The sequence below is a fragment of the Manacus candei genome, unplaced genomic scaffold, assembly GCF_025592945.1.
Source record: "Manacus candei isolate 608988 ecotype Guabito, Panama unplaced genomic scaffold, ASM2559294v1 h1tg000011l, whole genome shotgun sequence".
Taxonomy (NCBI): Eukaryota; Metazoa; Chordata; class Aves; order Passeriformes; family Pipridae; genus Manacus; species Manacus candei.
In genome coordinates, this window is record NW_026138059.1 from 9,768,284 (window position 1) to 9,791,273 (window position 22,990).

The 22,990-nt window shown below is 38.8% G+C and overlaps 1 protein-coding gene across 2 annotated transcripts; it reads right to left on the reverse strand.

The window, feature by feature from the left end:
- Window positions 1-1,448: 1,448 nt before the first annotated feature.
- ACP1 (acid phosphatase 1) lies at window positions 1,449-22,985 on the reverse strand. 2 transcript variants are annotated; one of them, XM_051778147.1, is made up of 6 exons: window positions 22,846-22,985; window positions 10,799-10,872; window positions 10,414-10,527; window positions 5,960-6,021; window positions 3,657-3,762; window positions 1,449-2,753 (listed from the first exon to the last, which is right to left on the reverse strand). In XM_051778147.1, exons 1-6 carry the CDS (start codon window positions 22,886-22,888, stop codon window positions 2,676-2,678), a joined length of 477 nt encoding a protein of 158 aa, XP_051634107.1. In that variant the 5' UTR covers window positions 22,889-22,985; the 3' UTR covers window positions 1,449-2,675. The 2 variants fall into 2 exon arrangements, with proteins under 2 accessions (XP_051634107.1, XP_051634106.1); XM_051778146.1 differs by lacking the exon at window positions 10,414-10,527 and adding an exon at window positions 10,583-10,696.
- Between the last annotated feature and the right edge of the window lie 5 nt (window positions 22,986-22,990).

Sequence of the window (22,990 nt, forward strand, 5' to 3'; positions counted from 1 at the left end):
CAAAATATAAAACCGAAACTAACATCCCTCCCCACCCTGAAAACTCTAGGAGCTAAGATTCTTGAAATGGACACTTAAGAGCCTTCAGCATCCAGCTCTTTAGAAGAAAAGAGAAAATGGCAGAAGTACAAAATCCCATGCAAGAACGTGGCTGTGTTTAGCAGGAGAGAATTACAAGTTTTTATTTGCTTTCAGTGAACACTAAATGTTAAAGTTTCATCTCTCAATGGATGCAATATATGGCTACAGGAAACATGGTAGTTTAAGGAATCTACTTCTACAGGATTCACTCAGCTGCTCACCTGCAGTAAACGTGTCGGTGGAACTCTGTGCTTCACTGTGGTTCCATTGATCAAACAGTACCATGCAACTGTCCCTCCTGAAGGCAATTCCAGTTCTCTATTCTTGGCTTCTACAAATTTGTATATAATACCATGGTCATCTCCTTCCCTTCTTCCAGAAAAAAAAACTACTAATGATAAAAATCAATCTATCACCTTACTCCTCCTAGTACACTTAGTGAATTATGTAGCCAACAGATTACTTGCTGAATATGTATCTCAAGGCTGAAACTTTTAAATCTGAACTGAATTTAACACAAATAGTTTGTATCACTTTACAGGAAGATTGCTAAGCCTAGTAAAGGTAAACAACCATATCCTTTTATGTCCTTTCTGTTACCCCAGCAGCTCAAAGATAAAGATTTAAGACCTTTAAATCTTAGCTTTAGTATGTAGGAAACTGTTGAATTCCTACACAACCATGAATGGGAAAGTACAAGTCATCATGTTCTAAATCTTGTGAGTTATTTTAATTTCACTGGAATCTTTGAAATGGTCATTCAGGCAGAGAATAATATTAGATTATGCCTAAACACTTCCACCTTTGAGGTTAATGCATAAAACCACATTTAAGAGGGTTTGTCCCTACTGCCCATCATTTTTCCCCATTTACTTTGTAAAAGCATGCATAAAAGCAAAGGACAATAATTTTTCCAGAGTCAGTGCTTAGTCGGACCTGAAATATTGTATTATTCTTTGTCCCTGAAGTGAAACAGCTATTAACTTGCAAATTTCTAGCTTGTTTTTTAGAAGTCAAAACTACTGGTAATGCAATAATGCACAAAGATTCTGATTTCTGTGTTTAAGCGTTCCCTGTACCACCTGCCTTTTTGTAAGCAGGTTCTTAAGTTATAGGTGTGACTGAAATTTTAGCACAAAACAGAAACCTCCATAACACAAAATAGCTGTTCTACAGCAAAAGTCCCAAGAAATTTAATTCCTATGGTGAAGGCTTCAACACACACTGAGTGACACCAGGATTCCAACTTCCCCAGGAGTAACAGTATCCTCTATTGAAATACATCTCTCCCCCAGAAGATAAAATAGGCTACAAATACAGAGACTACTACTTTGGAAGGCAGGAAGAGACACAAAAAAAAGGCTAAATAAATATGAAACCAAATTTTATAGATCCAGTTTTACAGATAATGTGGTAATGCTAGTCCATACCAATGCTGATACTAGTCAAAATAGGAAAAATCATCATGGTACCAGTTACATTACTGATCTCAGTGCATTTACATTTCTAAGGCAGACAAGAAAGGTGATGTTCAGACAAGCAGGTACAGATTTTTACAAAGCATTTTGTCCAAGAGCAGAACTATCTACTTACTGGCCTTTGGTTTACTTTGTACTACAGTACAGATGAACTCTGTTTGGGTTGAACTATGCTCTCAGAGAACACTTCTGACAGGCTGTCCATTCTCCTGAGTAAATCTGTAAATACTGTCTGACCCTCATGTAGGAACTGGAATTATAGCAAGTTTCTCATCTATTATATTGCATGGATTTGAGTATTTTACTACTATAAGATACAAAATGTGATTTCACATTTCAGCTTTTTTTTTTTTTTGTCATCAAAGTAAATGCTATGTTTCATGTACTTGTGTCAGTGTGCTACGAATCACCCAGAAGACCAAAGGAAGACCAGAAGTCCTAATCAGTTTCTGAACTTTGTTCATCTTCAATAGTATAAAAGTGAACTGGAACAAAAATTATTTCTTCTTTGAATAACTAAGGATTTAAACTGACAGAAAAAGCTATTTTCACTGGATCCTGATGACACACAAGGAGGTTTTGCTTGCTTAAGCTTTCAAATAGTGCTAAGAGCAATGTCTGTCAGGCAGCAGTTCTTTGAGTCTAGAAGGCTTCCTGTGAAACAGGAACAGCTTCCATTCAAAGGCTGCCTCATGATACTGACACATCCCAGTTACACATCAACCATTATCTCAGATTCCCACTGAAAGCTGACTGAAGTTAACTCACTAAGGACACAATGACAAGACCTCAGTTTAGTTAATACAGCACATAAAGAAGCAAGATGTTACTTTTGCAGTGCTTGTGAGAAAGCACTGAAGAGTTTACAGATAAATTAATCCTGAATTATATACTTTATTACTACACTGATGAGTGACAAAATGGTTGATCGTGTAATCTAATTAAAACCTTTCTATATTTTTTAATTAGATGACAGAAAAGCTAAAATACAAAATTCAACTGAATAAGTATTGAACACAGAGGCATAATTTTACAATTTAAATGTATCAATCAAGTAAACTTTACATATTTGAGGAAAAGCTAATTATTTTCTTTTAGAAATTAAACTATGAAGCATTAATGAGGCTTCTCCAAAAATGCTTTACAACATCTAAGACACTGCTCGTAAACAGTTTCAAAGTCCTTTTCATTCCCCTGGAAAAGAAGAGAGGAAAAAGACTGTAAGAATAACAGTACTAACTAAAAAAAAATAAAAATTGCATACTAGTTTCTCCATTGTCATTAATGCCAAATAACAGACACAAGGAAAGAATAAAAATGGTGCAAATACATGGTGATAGTTTTTGCATATTTCTCTCTAATTTGATCTCAAGGATTTCCACAAACACTGTGACTTTGTATTCAACAGTCCCAGATGACTTTCCTTCACATATTTTCTTCACACATTTTTCTTCTATTCACTTTTTTAGCCCTTATAAATTTTTTCCCTTTTTCTTTACATTCCCACTAACCTTTCCAGTTGAGTTTCACAGTTTAATGAAGCACTGTGCAAAAAAGGAAAACAAAACAAAACTCTTTTTGTTTTGAATCTGCTTCCCCCATTAAAACCATTTCATATTCTCTACTTTCTGGGTAATGAAGAGCAATTCCTTATTTAGTTTTTCCCATTACATCAAGATTTTATAGAACCCTACTGCATCTTTATCCACCTCTGTTTGCTAAACTGAAGAATATTAATCTAATTGTTTGCTCTTGGCTTGTATTATTCAACTTCTCTGACTACCTGTGTCCATGCCTTTGTCTCTATCTTTCCTCATTACATCCTCTGCAAGGAGGCTGATCAATCAGGCCTTCACCAGTATTAAAAATATAGGTGCACTGCATTTAAATGTAAATAAATGCAAGCATAAAGACATGTTATCCTTTCCTAATCCAGTAATTTATATTCTTTCCTTGTCATTAAAAAAAAATATGTTTACACTTGGCTTTGTATAACTTTACATTGTATGTCACATGCCAACTGTGGGATCTAGAAAGATTATATACTACACATACACAATTTTTAATCAAGCCACCCAAAGAATTTCTTACACATACATAGTACGGATCTTCAATAATAAGCTGTTTCTGTGGATCATAACTTCCAAGTAGCTCAATTTTGGCCTTGCAGTCTTTAACTTGGTTGCTTTTCCTGTTCAGATCTCTGTAAAAGAAAACATAAAATTTTCCCCTGAATTTTTTGCCAGAATTTTGGCATCAACACAAGATGTTCACGACCATTTCTAGACAACACAGGAAAATAACTCATGTCTGGACTCAATCCTGTGGACCCTACACTGCTGCTTGGTTTTGTTTCTTTCCTGTTGTGTGGGGTCTGGTTTAATTGAGTATGGAAGACATACACATAAACCTAATTCAGAGCATAAACAGTCAGGCACTCAACCTGTAGCTTAACAAAATTTTGTAACAGTAAGTTCAGCAACTTCTTCCTCAAATCAATTATTAATACCTTCAATATCTACCCTTAGCTTGTGTTGAACAAAAACCAATGGAAATTATTCAGATATTTCTCCAGAAGTATGAGTAAGCATCTCTTACCTGTTCAAAGCCAGATTAAATTGGTGTACTGCAAGTTCTATCAATACTACCTCTAACTCATGTGAAGTCCTACTACAGTCAGTTAACAGAAAATGGTAAATGACTGATCTACACCTGTTTTCCTTTTGATATACTGTAACATTTTATCAGTTGTCACATCCTCTTCTTTCTACATCACCTCTCATTGATAAAACATTCTGGTTTTGAGATGGTATTTTCCCCATCTACTTACAAATGGCCATCTATGATCCCAAAGGCAGTTAAAATGCACCTCTCATCATCTCCAGAATAAAGGCAGCTCAGTACTATGATTTTCACAATGAACTGCCAGAACATACTAAATTCTTTTAATTACACATTTCCATACCAAATCATCATTTTACTTAACATTAAAAAAGGCAAAAAAGCCCCTGTGAATACTTAGTCATAAGCATATCAGTGTTCAGAAATTAAATTTCTAATTACTCATTCTGATAAATTAATTTCAAATAGTTTAGAAATAGCAATGAGACCACAATACTGGTTTTGCTGGAAGAAAAATCAGGGCTCCTCTTTCAACCAAGAAGGTATTGCTTGAATTTACAGATTTTCAATAAATTTTCCAATAATAAAAGGCTAGAGAAAACATCAAACCATTTTCTTAAAGGCTTCTGACAGACCACTTTGTGAACAGGAGAGGGTCAGATGGCTCTGGTACTAAAGAAAAGGGATGTCCCAAATCTTCCTTTTCTGACATGAGGCATTCCATCAACACCTGTAATCAGCTTGCCCTCCCAGTGCTACAAATGGCTGAACTCAGTGCAAGTTTAAGGTGAAACTGTAGTGTAGCAGTAGCAATATCCCAGTTGTAGTTCTGACCTTTCTTCTGCTCTATAGTTCATATCATATAAATTGTTAATTGAAGTTTCTGTTTAGGAATTCAAGTGAAAATAGAAGTAAGCCTAGTCACGTCATTGCCTGAGACACTGCAATCAAGTCAAGTGTTGTATACCCTTTGTTCATGCAGACTCTGGAAGAGAGGTCATCCAGCATACTCTAGAAAATTCAACAAAATCATACTTAGTGAAGTGGTGCTGCTTCTAGAAGTCTTTATGTTCTACTAACAGGGTTTCATTTGGGTTTCGTTTTGTTGTTGGTTGTGGTGGTTTCGGCTTTTTTAAACTAACTTTACAATAGCTCTTACAAGCACTTTGAAAGCTCAGCTCCTTAGTACTCATATGTATATACTTGAGTAGAAATTTTGTTAGTGATACCCAGTTTTTACACTAGGCAGCTACTTCACCAAATCTTTCTAAAGAGCACTTAATTAGAACACAGCTAACAATAAAACAAGACTTCCCCCAGCTAACAACTCTGCTTATTTCAGAGCTCATTCTATTTCTATAAAAAAAGTAAAAAAACTGTTACCATATTTAATCCTTTCCAAGTTGCCACAGTTTGTCTGTTAAGTACCATGCAATTAGAAAAACAGATCACTTCAATCAAGACATTAAGTACACCCTCATTCTTAACTATACAGGCATCAGCTGTATATAGCACAAAGTACCTAAATTTCCATCCTTAATCCTTGATTGGCACATATCACACAAATAAACCATTGACTTCTAGCTCATTAAACTTATTAGAAGTGAAGAATCTATCCTAATAGGATATCATTCACATACACGTTTGAAAAAAAACCCCAAAACAAAAGAACACCAAGACAAGCTAAGCAGTAAAATGTGACATCTGTCTTCAAAGTGACTTATGAGACATCACTATAAGTAATCCACATGAATTTGTTCCATTTCTTCATACATTACCTTAGATTGTTCTCATCCATGCAAAGTATATAATCAAAGGTCTGGAAATCCTCTTTAGTAACCTAGAATTAAAAACAGATGCTTTAGCCTAAAAGCTTCATTTGATTTATAAGAAGAGGAAAAAAAGTATTTTCAAATTCTGTATCTCTGATTTACTAAAAAAGACACAGGTGGAAAGAATAAAACTGCATCTTCATAAATTTTTACAATAAGTTGTGGCATTTTAAATATACTTTACCATGATTATTTATCCATTTCTGCAAGAATTCCATAAAAAACTCCGAGTCAGCTATTCAACCAATCTTTCCTTTTTTTTCTTCATTTTTTTATATTTCATGCAGCAACTTAGACATCATTACAAGTGACATTTCTAGTACTTTTCAACTACTAAAACTAAAGCAGATTTCCAAATGTGGAAACTATGCAATAAAAATGGTTAAAAATAAAATAGAAAAATTACTTTCTGGATAGAACAACAAAAATGTAGGTAACCTGGAATCACTTGCAATACTTCCAGTCTAGAAATTTGCCACTGCACAGGAAAAGTTACCAGGTGAAATTCAAAGCTGAAGTATGATGGTATGAGTTACAATCTCTTAAAAACAAATGCATCCACAATATTTTAGGCCATGTAAATTCACAAAATTTATAGTATGATGTGAAAAAAATCTATTGTAATCTTCCTACCATAATACAATCTGTTCTTTTTCTTTCCTGTAGTTTACTGACCCCTAAACATGAATATTAACTAAATTCAGAGATCTGAGCTCAGAGGCAGATAGGCAAACATAGCAGATAAACCACTAACTTAAGTACTAATGTCATCTCTCCTGTTATAAAGACAGCTGCAATGACAGCTGTCATTGTATTTCAGTTTACATTTAAGCTTAGGCTAAAATGTTCCCAGCCCATGCCCACAATGCTAGTATAGGGTTTTGAACCAAGTGTCCATAATGAGGATGAATAAAAAGAACAAAATCTATAATGAGTTCACATTAAGACTGCATTTCACACAGTGGCCAATGTGTCCTATGTGAAGTATCATAACCAATAAACTTGGAAAGTTTGTTCAGAACAGGTTTTTCTGGCAGGCATCTCTGGGAAGGATGGGCTAGAGAGGTGAGTAAGCAAGTAAACAGACAAAAAGACAAAACATCATACTGTAAGTCAGAGGTTTAACTTGTAAAAATTACTTACATACTAAGAAAAGATTTAGATGGTAAAACATCCATTTTGTGCAAACAGCAAATAGATACTGATTAAGCTCCCATAACAGGGAGTAAGAAAAGACAGACAGAAATTATCACCAGAATAAAGCCATAAATGAAACATTCCACACAAAGAGAATTGAAGGGGTGAGGTGTGTCGGGGAAGTATGAGAAAAGAAAGGGTTAATGGTAAAAACTAACAGACTTGTTTATTTTCACTGTAAAAATATTTGCTGTATTCATGCAGTGCCTCTGACCTATGAAAATATTTTTGCAGTGGAAATAGCTCTGTTTTCCTGGCAAATCTAAGCAGTACCTCTACAAGCTGCTTCTGATTGCTCTACACAGCTAAATACAGGCCCCTATGAAAATATGAGGGCACAGATTTCTTTGTTATACAGACATATGTAAGAAGAAAAATTAAGAAAAAAAGGAAAAACACACCTGCCACACTTCCCACTTGACAATGTTACAGTTATTATCCTATGACCAGCACTAACACAGATGCAAATGCAGCCCTAAAACCAAGATTACCATTTGGCTTCTGCTCTTAAGCCCTACAGCAGCATCAGATACAAAAAGCCTAATTGACCAAACTCCAGGGAACTGAAGATATTCCTCAAAACTATGAAAACTAGTATTTTGGGGGAACTGAGGACATAAAAATTTATGTACATTTTGAGAAGAGTAGTGGAGAGCTCAAGTTCAACTTTGGATGGAACTACGCAGACAACAATAACCTTGCATTAAAAAAATGCATATAACCATTGTTAATTTATTTGTTAAACATTTTCCTTTATTTACAGAAGGAAAAATCTCATTTTCTCTGTCTAAAACCCCAAGAGAAGCAATAATCCTCAAATTTATCCAGTTGTGAAACAGTGTTTAATACAACCTGCTTCTAATCTCAATTTCATATTTAAGGCAAATGCACGGTATGAGTCATAGGAAAATCAATTTTGGCCTCAGCATGAATAAAAGTGAAACTGATTAAAACTTATGTGGTTTGTGCATGAAGACTAAGAGCTCAGAGAACTGCAGTGGGTACATAAACACACAGCAGCCCACCATCGGCTAAAATGTTAACAACTCTTTATTTTGTATATACATTTATTTTTATACTTCACCTTTCACTTAAAAGATCACTGCATATGATGGTAGGATGCAACCGACTTAACATTCCCTTTTACATAAATCATTCTTGTAGTTTTGAACTAAAAAAAGGTAAAATCCATGATTATCATAATTATGCACAAAATTACATGAAAGAAAGTGACTTTCACTGGGAGGGTACCAGTATTCCACAGGAGTGAAGAGGATAATTGTATGAGGTACTTATCTTAAGACAGTATTTCAAAGGCAACAAAGGTAAATCCCTGCTCTCTATTTCTGCAGCTTCTGTATTAAATTTTCCTTAATCTGTTCTGAAACAAGTCTCACACAAAATTCTATCCTTGAGTTTGTCTCTAAAACAAACACAGTTCCACTTGTATTTATCTGACCACTCTGAAAAGTCCTATTTTACACTCTTGAGTCCCTCTCTCTTCAGAAGTACGACAAGACCATAACAGGTCTGCAGTTTAGAGAATCAACAGAGACCATTTGACAGAAGTTTGGAAAAAAAAGTAAACTGGAGTTACATAGTTAACATCACTGCAAAATGAACAGTTACCTGCAGCTCAGGGATTTGAAGATTTTCCTTAAATTTATAAAAGAAACTGCTTGTACTGGGATGTTTTCGACAAATTTTCATCCTGTTAGTCTTTCATTTTATTGTCTCATTCTTGTTAATTTTCTCTCCCTGTATATGTAACATTTTAGGGTCTTCTGCTTTAAGAATCTCTTCATTTGCCAGAATGTATAAGCAAATGTCTTCATTAAAGTGTTTCCATTCCCTCTCTGCCAAAGGAGGATATAGAGATTCGTTTCAAGGCAGAGGATCAACTCATTTTGGGTCCTTTGCTTTAGTTTAACTGCTCACAAACTACTCTAGGAATATCCAAGAACAGTTCTTAAGTTTCCAAGGCATATCTTCTAAGAAGACAAACATGTTACACTGCTGTGACTGAAACACTGGTTGAATAGTTTCAGTACCATTTAGCTTGTATATTGCCAAGTAATGATGCTTTCAAGCACTGATAAATAGTAAATCCAGAACTTGTAACAGGAAAAGATTACAACAGACTTTATTTAGTAATTATTCTAATAGTAATATAATGAAAAATCTGAAATGTTGCTGTGCTTAATTCTGGTTATTATATAAAGGGAGATTAACATCAGGAGAGGTCAGTAGAGGGCAATTGACTAATTGAGAGAATTTATTTTAAAAAGTCAAAAAACTAAACATGTGGTCTTTGAAAGTGAAGAAAGTAAATATGACCTCAGTATGGTCTAGTAAAATTCTGAAGGGAACAGAAATGTAAGATAATACCAAGACTACTTGATCTTTTTGTCAGTACAAGAACTAGTGGCATAAACTCAAACTAAGTAAAGGTCAAGCCCTAAAGGAATATCTTATATCCAGAGAATAGTTAACTGAGGTAAATTATGTGCATTTATTTGAGTGTCTGAATTATTTAAATAGATGCAGACACATTTACTTCCAATCTGTCTGGAATGCAGCATGGAAATACATGTTCTTTTGTTATTGAAAACAGATACGAGTTTTGGTTAAAACTTAGAGGATTTCACTAAGTGACAAACCTGTCTTATCCTTAAGAATGCTTCAAGGGTATGTTTTCCTCTGAAGTTACCACCAACTGTGCTACTAATCTTGGGTTTGAGTGCTTTCATTCTAATTTAGCACTCTAAATATTTTTAAAAGATCTTCATGCAAGAGCAGAAGCTTTTTGTGACAGATGAACAGGTATTCTACTTCTTTTTGGACTTGTTAAATAAATATGCAATTTTTTGCTGAAGGATGCATCACAGATTACTAGAGTAAATCCATTTTTAAAAAGTATTTAAAAAATGCCCAAAAAACTAAACATTTAAAGGTAAGATTTTTCCATAATGCACAAACTGCTCCAATGCTTCCTAGTTATACCTCCAATGAAGCTTGGTAACAAGAAACTCATTAAGCTCAACTAGAAAAATAAGGCCACTTTGAAGTCCTTTGAAAAACTACATATAGTATTTATTACTTGATGCTTAACCATGCATTGGTCAAATGACTTCCGTGATTGCAATGGTTAGGGCTAAACAAAGCATGGGTATGAATAAAAAAGAAAATATACTCTCTTCTACCTGCCGTGCTTTATGGGCTGTCTCAATGCCATGATTTCTTAGACAGTTTAAAGCCCTTGAATCTGGGGAGCGCCCCACGTTCCAGTCTGAAACAGCAGCACTGTCTGTCCTCCACTGTAACAACAAAACAAATACATACACATATTTAAAGAAAATTAAAGTACAGTACCTGCCTGGCAATATGATTCATGGGAATGCCATGCTTCTTCATGCAATTCTGTCCTCGATAGTCAGGAGGGCTTCCTATTTCATAGGTAGATGTTGCTGCACTGTCTATCCTCCACTACAGAAAAACAAATTTATATTTTTAAGTTTCCTTTCTCACTGCTTACAGTTCTAACTGGCTACAAGACAGTAATTTCTTAGGCAGGAAGAAATAGCTTACCTTATGTTCAACTTTTTCATCAGTTACAAGTTTTCTAAAAACTGCTTCAGCTATTGGAGAGCGACAGATGTTTCCTATGGAAACAAGAGATTAAAGTGAATTTTCAGACTATTGAAACAAAAATATCAATAATTTTGTGGATTTTTCAGCGCAAATCAGATTAAAGATTTTATTTACTTAAACAGAATGTGTATTGCTTATGTGAAAACCCAGAGTCCTGCACCTGGGTTGGAGCAATCTCCAGTATCAATACAGACTGTGGCATGAAGGAATTGAGGACTTGGGGACATCACTGGATGAAAAACTGGATATGAGCCAGCGGTGTGCATCTGCAGCCCAGAAATGCAATCCTTGGCTGCATCTAAAGCAGCATGGGCAGCAGATCAAGGGATGTGAGTCTGCCCCTCTACTCAGCTCTCATGAGACCCGACCTGAATTAGTGCATTCAGCTCTGGGGCCCCCAGCACAAGAAGGACATGAACCTGCTGGAGTGGGTCCAAAGGAGGACCATGAAGATCATCAGAGGGCTGGAGCACCTCTCAGTGAGAACTGAGGTTGTGCAGCCTGGAGAAGAGAAGGACTGGGGAGATCTTAGTGCAGCCTTTCTATATATAAATAGTACTGTAGTGACAGGACAAGGGACAACTGTTTTAAACAGAAATGGGGAAGACTTGTATTGGACATGAGTGAGAAATTTTTATTTTTTTTTTACAATAGGGGTAGTGAGACCCTGGAACAGGTTGCCTAGAGAAGTTGTGGGTGTTCCATCATTGGAAGTGTTAAAGGCCAGGCTGGATGGATCTTTGAGCAACCTGGTCTAGTGGAAGGTTTCCCTGCCTATGGCAGGGGGGTTGGAACTAGATCATCTAGCTGATGATCCCTTCCCACCCAAATCATTCTATGATTCTGTACTATCCATCAGTCTCTTGAAATGCATATTATTATATGAAACATAATATATGAAAATAAATCATTAAATAGGAGGAATATTGTGTAAGCACATCCCTCTCTTCTCCTTCACAAAGAGTATGTGATCACAGAAGACCAGACAAAATTATGAAATTTAAATGGCAGCATATAATTTTTATCTTCAAATCTTCCTACACACTGCCAAATTTTAACTAATACCATGTAGTGGGTTTCTGTGGCTGGGTTTTGGTAGCGGAGGGGGGACTACAGGGTTGGCTTCTGTTAGAAGCTGCTAGAAGCTTCCCCTGTCCGGCAGAGTCAATGCCAGCCGACTCCAGGATGGACTTGCTGCCGCTGGCCAAGGCCAAGCCAATCAGGAGCAATAGTAACACCTCTGTGATAACATATTTAAGAACAGAAGGTTGTGGCACAGAAAGAATTCCAGCCAGGGAAGAGTGGAGTGAGAACATGGGAACAAGGCAGACACCAAGGTCAGTGCAGGAGGGGCAGGAGGTGCTCCAGGCACCAGAGCTGAGGCCCTGCAGCCCGTGGTGCAGACCATGGTGGGGCAGCTGTGCCCCTGCAGCCCATGGAGGACCATCGGGGTGCAGAGACCCACCTGCAGCCCATGGAGGAGCCCTTGCTGGAGCAGGTAGATGTGTGAAGGAGGCTGTGAACCCATGGGAGGCCCAAGATGGAGCAGGGTCCTGTCGGAGACCTGCAGGCCATGGAAAGGGAAGCCCACGCTGGAGCACGTTTTTCCTGGGTAGGACTTGTGGCCCCTGTGGGGGACCCACATCGGTACAGTTCATTCATGAAGGACTGCATCCCATGGAGGAATGACCCATGGGACAGCAGTTTGGGAAGAGCTGTTGCCCGTGGGACAGACTTATGCTGGAGAGGTCCATCAAGGACTGTCTCCCATAGGAGGGACCCCACAGGAGCAGGGGAAAGACTCCTCTCTCTGAGCAGCAGCAGAAACAACAACTGACCGTAACCCCCATTCCCTGTCCCCCTGCACCACTGGGGGGGAGGAGGGAGAACATGGAAGGAAGGAGGGGTGAGAGGAAGGTGTTGTTAAGATTTTTTTTTCCTAACTCTTTGGCTCCTATCCTGTTAGTAATAAATTTAAATAATATCCCCACTATGAGTCTGTTTTGCCTGTGAAGGTAATCAGTCACTGACCTCTCCCAGCTCTTATCTCAACTCATGAATCCTTAGCTGTATTTTTTTCTCTCCTCTGTCCAGTTGCAGAGGGAGAGTGAGAGAGTGGCTTTAACAGGTACTTGGCATCCAGCCAGGGTCAACCCACTACATACCACTTTCAATAATGCATGAACAATCATGAATATTTGCCTAAAGTATTTACATTACTACCTACCTGTGAACAAAAACTTTTGGACAACTCCAAAACACAGCCACCACCATTGTGAAAACAACATAGTGAAATGACTGAACAACCTGTAGTTTAAAATGCTCTTGATAACTGAAGTCACTGCAGATCAAACAGAACCCTCACCAAGAGCAGCTTCCAGATATCAATTCCAAATCCCCCTCAAAAAGAATTCAATGACACAAGCACTAAAAACAACTCAGAAAAAAAGATTCCAAACTTTTTTAGTCCAAAATATGGAGGATTAGGAACAAAACATAACATGTGGTAAAGCTGAAGTGCTGTCAATCAGCTAACAAACAAAGGTACTTAATTATATACATACATAATCAGTGTTCCCTTCCAATGGCCTCCAATTGCACCAGCCACTTGATCTGACCTTATTTTTAGAAAGAACCTGTTTCAACAATGCAGTACTGCTCCATTAAAAAACTAGAAATGATGGAGCTATAGCATTTTTGCTCCACTGCTGAAGCTGTAACTAAGTTAACCATCTATGGTAGACCTCTTAAAAATGAATGCAGAAATTCATATTCTTGGAAAAAAGAATTAACTGTCTCAACAAAAACAAAAAGCCTTTTCGGTGATTACTTTAAGTCTTTCTACTTTTTCATCCTTCAGAAATTTTGAGTAACTAGATAGATATTCATAATATTTGAGATCTCACCAAGATGACAATAACTCATACACTCAAATCTTCACTTTCCATCAAACAGAATATGTAACTTTGCTCATTACTGACTTTTGAGCAGACAAGTACAAAATACCAGAAATGGCAAAACTCACTTCTGTACCTCTGAATAGAGCACTCTTCTGCTACTGATTCTTTCCAAATCTCAAACAGTAAAAAAAACCCAATGCCCGTGAACAAAGCTAAATTTCCATAAGCAAAAAGAAATTTTCAGATTGGGCACTCAAGCTCATTTTCATGCCTGTATTTTCAAACAAAGCACCCAGGCAGACACTTCACTTCTAGAGAGAAAAGCTGGTATGATCTGGATGTTTAATAACGTGCTGTCACTTATGCCAACTATAAAATTCACAAAGAGGGAAGTGAAGAACTGAAGCAATACAAATTGGTTGTCAAAGATTTAGAGAACATTGAATCACTAAATGGCAAAAGGAATGGGCTAATCATTGAGAAACTGATCTTGCTGAAATACTAGGTGAATTCTGATGGCAGTAGATCTTCCAGGAGAAGACAAACTATTTCTATTGTTTGAATTAGTTTATTCCATGCACAGAAATGAAATCATTCTTGGAAGAAAAATAAAACGGTAAAATTTTGGGTTTTCTTAAATAGTTAAGTGAGAAAATAGGTTAGTATTATTAATTATAAAAATGTTTTAAAATATGGTAATAAATAAAAAAATCTCATTTCTTTACTTGAGTACGTGAGTTAAGCATTAAACAATATAATTTCAACAGGGAACATGGTACAGCATAAGACAGAATATAACCTTCGTATCAGTGAGCCCAGTCCTTCAATATTGCAAGCATATACAGCATCACTTCTCTTAAAAACACATCCAGCTCCCTTTCAAAAAGCATCATCTATCTTTAAAGGCTATTCCAGACACTAATTTCCTGAAACCTTCTAATTCCCATTTAAGCCTGTGCTCATCTGATCTTGGTTAACATCACTCTCTACCTTAAAAACCTTTCTTTCCTTCAACAGATACAGAACTCTTGCCAAGCATAGCTGTGCTGAACTAAACAAACCAAGCTCTCAATCTCCTCATGAAATTAACTGACCCTTATCTAATCACTCCAGTTAAGTCAACTCTGCACTTGTTCTAATTTGAATTTATTTTTCTTGAATGCTGACAAATAAAATCACAGACTACACTGCAGGAAAAGTTTGTTCCAATTTGTCTTATAAAAGAAAAAAAAGTCTGACATATGTACTTAGTTCTTTTGAAAATAACCTGAGATAACTACTACAACATTTGACAAGTTCATGAGTATCAAATTTACAATCATCATCTCCTAATTTGTGCATTTCCTCTCTTTCTGTGCTGCTTCAAACAGGTGTTCTTTAAGTCTTCTTTTTAAACTATTAAATTCTGTTTCCATTACACCAGCTGTTGAGGTCATCTATTTCATCCTGTACAAAATTATTCCTCTGTATGAATGATCCCACACAACTGTGTGTGAACAGTAACTTTCATTACTACAGTCAACATTTTGGCAAAAAAAAATGATTAATACTATTGGTCCTCATAACTCCTTACCTAGCTCCCAGAATTTCAAAATGGTGGGTTTGAAATAAAATTTCATGGCTTTTTCCATTTGTTTATCCTTCTGCTTCATATGGATTGAATTACTTGCTCCAAATTTTCACTCTTCTGTAACCTACTCACTACTTAAAATAAATGCTATAAATGTAATCTTTAATGATATCATATAAAAGACCATGATGAACAAACACCATGATCGACAGCTGATTAAACTTATTAACTATCACTTCTAGCAATAACTAGAAATTACAGTTACATCATTTTTGAAACAAACATCTAACCTAGTTTGTGACTTAAAAATTAATGTCTTCCAGGACAACACATTCCAGATATTACCAGAGGTATCAGCATTGTTAGGGAACTGCAATCATCATTCAGATCTATTCTTGGCAACTACAGAACCACAGAACTGACTTAGCAGCTCTTCTACCTGCACACTCTGCAATATTATTTTCATCCTAACCAACTCTTTTACCCACACTACTCCTTGCAACAGTTATCGTTCATCTCAATATTGATGTAAAGTCCTATCTCATCCCACTGACATATGCAAACTTCAATCATGGTTTTCCAGTCACCTTTCCCACTATAATTTCTATCCACTTCACATCCAGTTTTACATCCCACATTGGTCTTTCCAGGCTTTCTGAGATCCCTTGCAGACGCACAGTATTCCCTAAGCTATGGATTGACAGCCGTATTTGGGGAGTGAAGGGGGAAATTTCACAAAAAGAATCATAGGGCAATTACCTTCCTCCTTGGACTTGAACCATATTTCCTTAAATGTTATCTACACTTCCTCTTTGCTACCTATCCTCCTCTAGTGTTCCCTTCTCCTTTGTTGTATTTCTGACTGATCTGATCATGCTGATTTTATGTAGAAGATAACAGTATTCAAGTTAGCTGAATCTCCATCTTCTCCCTTCATTTTTTACATTTCAAGCTATTTAAGTTGTAGTCACATTTTCAGTCACAGAAAACTAGTACCCAAGGTACCCAGACAGTGTTGACCCATTGAAATTAATCCCACAAACATCCCCAAATACGACAATACAAGGATAAGAAATTTGAATCACAGAATCAGTACTGGAACCATTTGTCAATCACTTCTAAGAAGCCAAGCTTTGTCACTCATTTTCTAGGAACAAGGACTTCTCTGATGGTTATCTAAGCCAATGCTTAATTTTTGAGTTCTTACTCCAGTCTCTGCGCTAATCTTTGACCTATTCCCAGACAGAAATGGTAGCACTGGTTCTCCTGGCAGGAAAGACAACTTGAATCCATTTCATGCTCAAGTTCATTGCCCATTCTTAAGTATATTGATCCAATCATCTATTCCCTCAATTGGTTTTGTATCTAGGCTGTTCCTTATTCAGCTCCCCACTTCTTTCAGAACTTCCCAAATGAAAATAACAATGCTTTTCTTTTGTTCCTTTCTTTTCCTGTCTGCTGATTCTAACAAAAGCTTTACTACATTTCATCTTCTCACATGCAAAAAACTGCTCTTATCTTTCCACACATGGTCAGTTCATCCTAGAAATTGTAATAATGCTTCCTGGCATCATTTCCATCATTCAGCAGTTCCCCTTCATAGGCGAGTGTTTAAAACTAACTGCTCATAATTCTTCACAGTTAAGTCTATCTTGTCACACTTAGCATTCAATTACCTTTCAAGGCACTGATTTTAGTTCAGATTCCCTGATCTTTTCATCTGTGTGTGTGTGTGTGTGTGTGTGTGTGTGTGTGTGAAAACTTTCCTTGGAACATTATGCTTTTCTCAGCAACCTAAAGGTTGACCAGGAAAATACAAGTTTTCAACACATAAGCACCTACTCACAACAATCAGACTCAGTATGTTTTAAGCATACATCTTGCTTTTCAATTCCAAGATCTCTTTTACAACCATGCTTTCAACTCTCTAGTATTTCTGCATCATTCTGAAACACAGATTAAATAAGATATTGTATTCTTACAGCTATATTACCAGTGTTGCAGAGATCATTTTCCTTACATTTATCTAACATTCTCTTCTTTATCCAAAAAATGTCATTATTTCTTTTTGTCAGCTTGCTAAGAATCCTCATTACAGCATCTCCTTTTCATGACTTCTTCAATGTCTTACCCAACCTATTGCTTTCCTGTTCTGCAGCTATAAATAGCATTTTGTCCCATGAAGCCTAGTATTTGGCTATATCTAAACACATATAATAGATTGTGACAAATGAACTAGAAAACTCAAATCTCTCTGTCATCTAATGTCCTCATACCCAACAAGTTAATTGCCATTTCAGAAATGATTTTATGCAGTCTGGATCCCTGGTGACAGTACTCATGCTCAGTGATTCACAACAAGCATTAATCTTCTGAGGACTCAGCCAAAACCACGTTGCTAAACAGTCCACCTGTCTTACAACTGTTCCTCCATCCAAGGAGGAGATCAGTAAGCCAGTGCCTGGCCTGGAGCGCCCATTCAGCTTGTTATAGTGGACAAGTTATCAGAGAGGATGAGGCTGACTTATATAACTCAGCATCATATTAAGCTCATTTCTGGAGCTCAACCATTAATTACATGAGCTATGTAAGTGTAAAATGAGCAAACTGCATTTTGGTTCACCTCCACTTTTAATTATTTCTTTGCTTAAATGGAAAAAAATTCTTTCCTGGTGTCTTTTCATATACTGTAATTACATATTTTGCTGAGTATTTCATTATTCTCTCAGTGATGAGGAACCCTTATCATTAATGTAGTTATGCACATTAACTAGATTGTATTTTGTTGTGTAATGAATATCTGCTTATTTCATTACAAACAAAGAACACAGTCGAGAGATATTTCAGTAATACGGTTCTTTCACAACAATGTAGAAAGAAAATGTAAGAATTGCACTTTCTGGGATCCACTCTCACTGGATGTGGCAAATTTAAGAATTAGTATACTTCATTAACCAGTAAAGAATAGTACAGATAAATGTGGTTCTAGAAATCTGTTTAGTACTCTTTTCAGCAATAATCTCAGCTATTATTTCTAATAAAATTTATGAGAAAAAAGTATCACTCTTCAAGAACAACCAGAGAAAATTAAGCAAACTTAAAGCAGGAAGAAGAAGAAACAACTTGCCTACAAAATTTAACTGAAAAGTGTATATTTCACTGGAAAAAAGAACTGCTTATCATGTCAATTAGCTTTTTCACATCACATACCATTATGGTTATTTTTTATAGCCCAGTAACACAGAAGAGGAAATTTAAAAGCTATTTACAATACGTGATTTGATTAAAAAACCCATCCCACTAACATTTGTCCTGACTTGTCCACCCAGTCCTCAGTCTTAAAACTAATAATTAATTAATATAAATTATTATATTATCTTACACTAATAAGAGCTCCTCAGACACCAACCTGCATTAGAAACTTACTACAGTGCAAATCATCATGGGCTTACAAACTCATATGTATGAATTGTTTCACAAAAGCATAGTACAGTTTAGGTTGGAAAAGACCCTGAAGATCACTGAGTCCAGTTGTTAACCACTAAGCTGACCACTAATCCATGTCCCAAAGCACCAAGTCTACAAGTCTGTTAAATACCTCCAGAGCCTCAACCATCTCCCTGGGTAGCCCTTCCAATGCTTGACAACTTTTTTGGTAATGAAACTTTCCTAATACCCAATTAAACCTTCTCTGGTGCAACTTAAGGCCGTTTCCTCCGATCCTATCACTTGTAACTTACTTCAGGTACTTGTAGAGAGTGATGAGGTCTGTCCTCAGCCTCCTTTTCTCTAGGCTAAACAACCCCACCTCCCTCAGCTGCTCCTCGTAAGACTTCCTCTCCATTCACCAGCTTCATTGCTCTTCTCTGGATATTCTCCATCACCTCAGTGTCTTTCTTGTAGTGAGGGGCCCAGCACTGAATGCAGGATTTGAGGCGCAGTCTCACCACTGCTGAGTACAGGGGAGCAATCACCTCCCTGGTCCTGCTGGCCACACTATTGCTGATACAGTCAAGGGCCTTCTTGGCCACCTGGGCACATTGCTGGCTCGTGTTCAGCTGGCTGTCAACTAGCACCTTCAGGTCCTTTGCCACTGGGCAGCTTTCCAGACACTCTTCCCCAAGCCTGTAGCTCTGCACAGGGTTGTGACCCAAGTGCAGGACCCAGCACTTGACCTTACTGAACCTTTGGCTTTGGCCCATCAATCCAGCCTGTCCAGATCCCTCTGCAGAGCCTTCCTACCCTCCAACAGATCGACACTCCCACCCAACTTGGTGTTGCCTGTGAACTTACTGCGGTTGCCCTCAATCCCCTCAACCAGATCATTGATAAAGATATTAAACAGGACTGATCCCAATACTGAGCTCTGGGGAACACCACTCATGACTGGCTGCCAGCTTCACCAACGCTCTCTAGGCCTGACCATCCAGACAGTTTTTTACCCAGGAAACAGCGCATCTGTCCCAGCCATTAGCAGCCACTTTCTCCAGGAGAATGCTTTGGGAAATGGTGACAAAGGCTTTATTGAAGTCCAGGTAGACAACAGCTACTAGGTGGATCATCTGGTCATGGAAGATCAATTCAGTCAAGCAGCACCTGCTTTTCCTAAACCCATGCTGCCTGGGCCTGATGCCCTGTACGTGCCACGTGACGGTACTCACAATGATCTGCTCCATGATCTTCTCCAGCATCGGCATCAGGCTGACAGGCCTGTAGTTCCCCTAGATCGTCCTTCCAACCCTTCCTTTAGATGGGCATCACATTTGCCAACCTCCAGACAACAAGGACCTCCCCAGTTGACCAGGACTGCTCATAAATGATTAAAAGTGGCTCAGTGAGCACTTCCAGTAGCTCCCTCAGTGGAGGAAAAGAGTCTGGAAAGCAGCCTAGCAGAAAAGAACCTAGAGTTGCTGTTTTACAGCTGGCTGAGCATGAGCCAGCAGTGTGCCCAGGTGGCCAAGGCCAATGGTATCCTGGCTTGTATCAGGAATAGTGTTGCCAGCAGAACTAGGACAGCGATCATCCCCCTGTACTCAGCAGTGGTGAGGCCACAGCTCGAATCCTGAGTTTAGTTTTGGGTCCATTACTTCAAGAAAGACATGGAGGCGCTGAAGTATGCCCAGAGAAGGGCAACTGAGATGGTGAACAGTCTGGAACACAGTCCTATGAGGAGCAGCTGAGGGAGGTAGGCTTGGACAAAAGGAGGCTGAGGCTCTCTAAATTACCTGAAGGGAGGTTGTAGCTAGGAGGGGGTCAATCTTTCCTCCAAGCCAACTCACAACAGAACAAGAGGAAATGGCCTCAAGCTGCGCAAGAGGGGAACTTCAGGATGGACATCAGGAGGAATTTTTTTCACCGAAAGGCTGGTTAAGAATCGAAAAGGGCTTCCCAGAGAGGTGGTGGAGTCACGATCCCCAAAGTATTCAAAAAATGACTGGACATGGCACTTAGTGCTGTGGTTTAGTTGAGAGACTGGTGTTTGGTTAAAGGTTGTACTTGATGATCTTGGAAGTAATTTCCAACCTTAATGATCCTGTGATACTGCTCCCCATCCCTGTCTTCCAGCCCAGGGGGCTGGTACCTGAAGAACAACTGTCTTACTGTTCAACACTGAGGCAAAGAAGGCATTAGATAAGTCAGCGTTTTTCTCATCCTTGGTCATTACTTCCTCCTGCATCCAACAAAGGATGGAGATTCTACTGAGCACTCCTTTTGTTGCTGATGTATTTCCAAAAACATTTTTGTTATCTTTAACAGCAGTATCCAGATTAAGTACTAACTGGTCTTTGGGTCTTCTAATTTTTCTCTCTGCGTAACTTCATAACATGCTTACAGACCACCTGAGCTGCCTCCCCTTCTTCCAGAGGTCATAATCTCTCCTTTCTTCCCTCAGTTCCAGCCAAAGCTCCCTGTCCAGCCAGGCCAATCTCCTTCTCCGCTGGCTCATCTTTCAGCACACGGGGATGGTGATTACTACAGCCTTTGGAACAGCATGTTTGGGAAGAAGGATTCATGTTAATTAAGATGTTTTTATACAAAAACATTTGTATAGGCCACTGGTTTCCAAACATACAGCAACTGATAATCCCTCAGTGAAGGATGCTTTTCCTGAATTATTATTAGAGGCTGACTTTACTCAGGTAAACATCAGAACATATTTCACAAAACTAAACTCTTGTTTTGCTATTCAGTTAATCTGCATGTCTCCTGTTACAACAGCAAAGTAGATAATGAAAAGTCCAAACATTAACCAATAGTTTTGTAACAAACCTGGCAAAATGCCAGGGATTCACAGCACACAGGTAAGATTATACAGGCTGGAACACAGGTAATGTTAAAAGCACTCCTAGATTAGAGTAGAGCACCATCCAGCTTGTTATCCCCTGATGGAAGTGTGTACAAAATGGGGCATGGCTCTGTAATCCGTGCAGCCAATTCAGCAATTTGTTGGTTGTGATCATCTTGTTTATCGGTAATTTATTGTCTTAAGCTTCAGAAAAACATTCAAGTCATTTCTGATCCCATCTACACTTCTATTTCCTGTGACTCTGCATGACAGCATTTACAATATAAACACACAGAACATCTGTAAAACAAAAGTTTTCTATTTCTTCCTTTTGGTAGCCTTTCAAAAAATTCTTATTCTTTTCCCTCATTTTCATGACAGATCAAGATTTCATTATTAGATCATGACAGATCAGCCTCCACTAAATTCTTTTTCTTAAAGTCCTAAGGTACTTTTCCTCTTTTTGCAGAGGTTGTTTCATTGACTTCAGTCATTTTTGTTGCAGTCTTCTCTCCCTTTTCCATGCCAGGTGTTCCAAACAGCAAACCTGTGGGCAGGCTCCTTGTTCCCTACTGGCTGCTCAGGAGCCAAGACCTGCACAACTCAGAAGGCTGTTCACAGTCACCACCCCTGATGGTGTTTTATGCGTGTTTAGCTGCTGCTCTTCCCCACGCACAACCTTCGCCCTTTTCAACACTGGACTTCGCTTGTTATTTCCTACTGATTCCATTGAATTGCTAGGGTTGGAAGGGGCCTCTGGAGATCACCCAGTCCAATCCCCCTGCCAAGGCAACGTCACCCAGACCAGGTGACACGGGAACGCGTCCACATGGGTTTGGACTGTCTCCAGAGTGGGAGACTCCAAGACCTTTCTGGTCCGCCTGTTCCCGTATTCTGCCACGCTCCGTGTAAAATTTCTCCTCGTTACTCCGACCTATCAGAACCAGGGAGCAGACAGATTACGCTTTCTGCCTTCCTGGCCACTGCTCCGGCTCTCCCCAACAAGGGAAACGGTCGGAGCTCCGGCGGTCAGGACGCCCGCGGCACCGGGGCTGGCGGGGCGCGCCGGCCCTGCCGCGGGCCCTCGTCTCCCCGCGCTCCCAGCCATCCCTGCCGGCGCCCTGGGCCGAGGAGCGGCGGGCGGGAGCAGCGGCGGTCAGGGACCGGGAGCAGCGGCGGTCAGGGACCGGGAGCAGTGCCGTCCGTAACCCGCCCCCGCCACGCTCACCCAGACACACGAACAGCACCGACTTCGCCTCCCCCGCCGCCATCTTCCACACGGGGACCTCGCGGCTGTCGCGCAGCCCGCGCCGCGCTTTACGGCACCGGCCGTTAGAGGCGGCCGCGGGATTCGCCTGTTTGGAGGCGGAAAA

Bases quoted from the DNA above. Each gene is read 5' to 3' on its own strand.
- ACP1 (XM_051778147.1), bottom strand. From the start codon at position 22,888: ATGGCGGCGGGGGAGGCGAAGTCGGTGCTGTTCGTGTGTCTGG. The intron at 10,528-10,798 runs GTAAGCTATTTC...TTGTTGTTACAG, and splicing joins ATGAAAAAGTTGAACATAAG to TGGAGGACAGACAGTGCTGC. The intron at 2,754-3,656 runs GTATGTGTAAGA...CTTCTTTTCCAG, and splicing joins TTATTGAAGATCCGTACTAT to GGGAATGAAAAGGACTTTGA.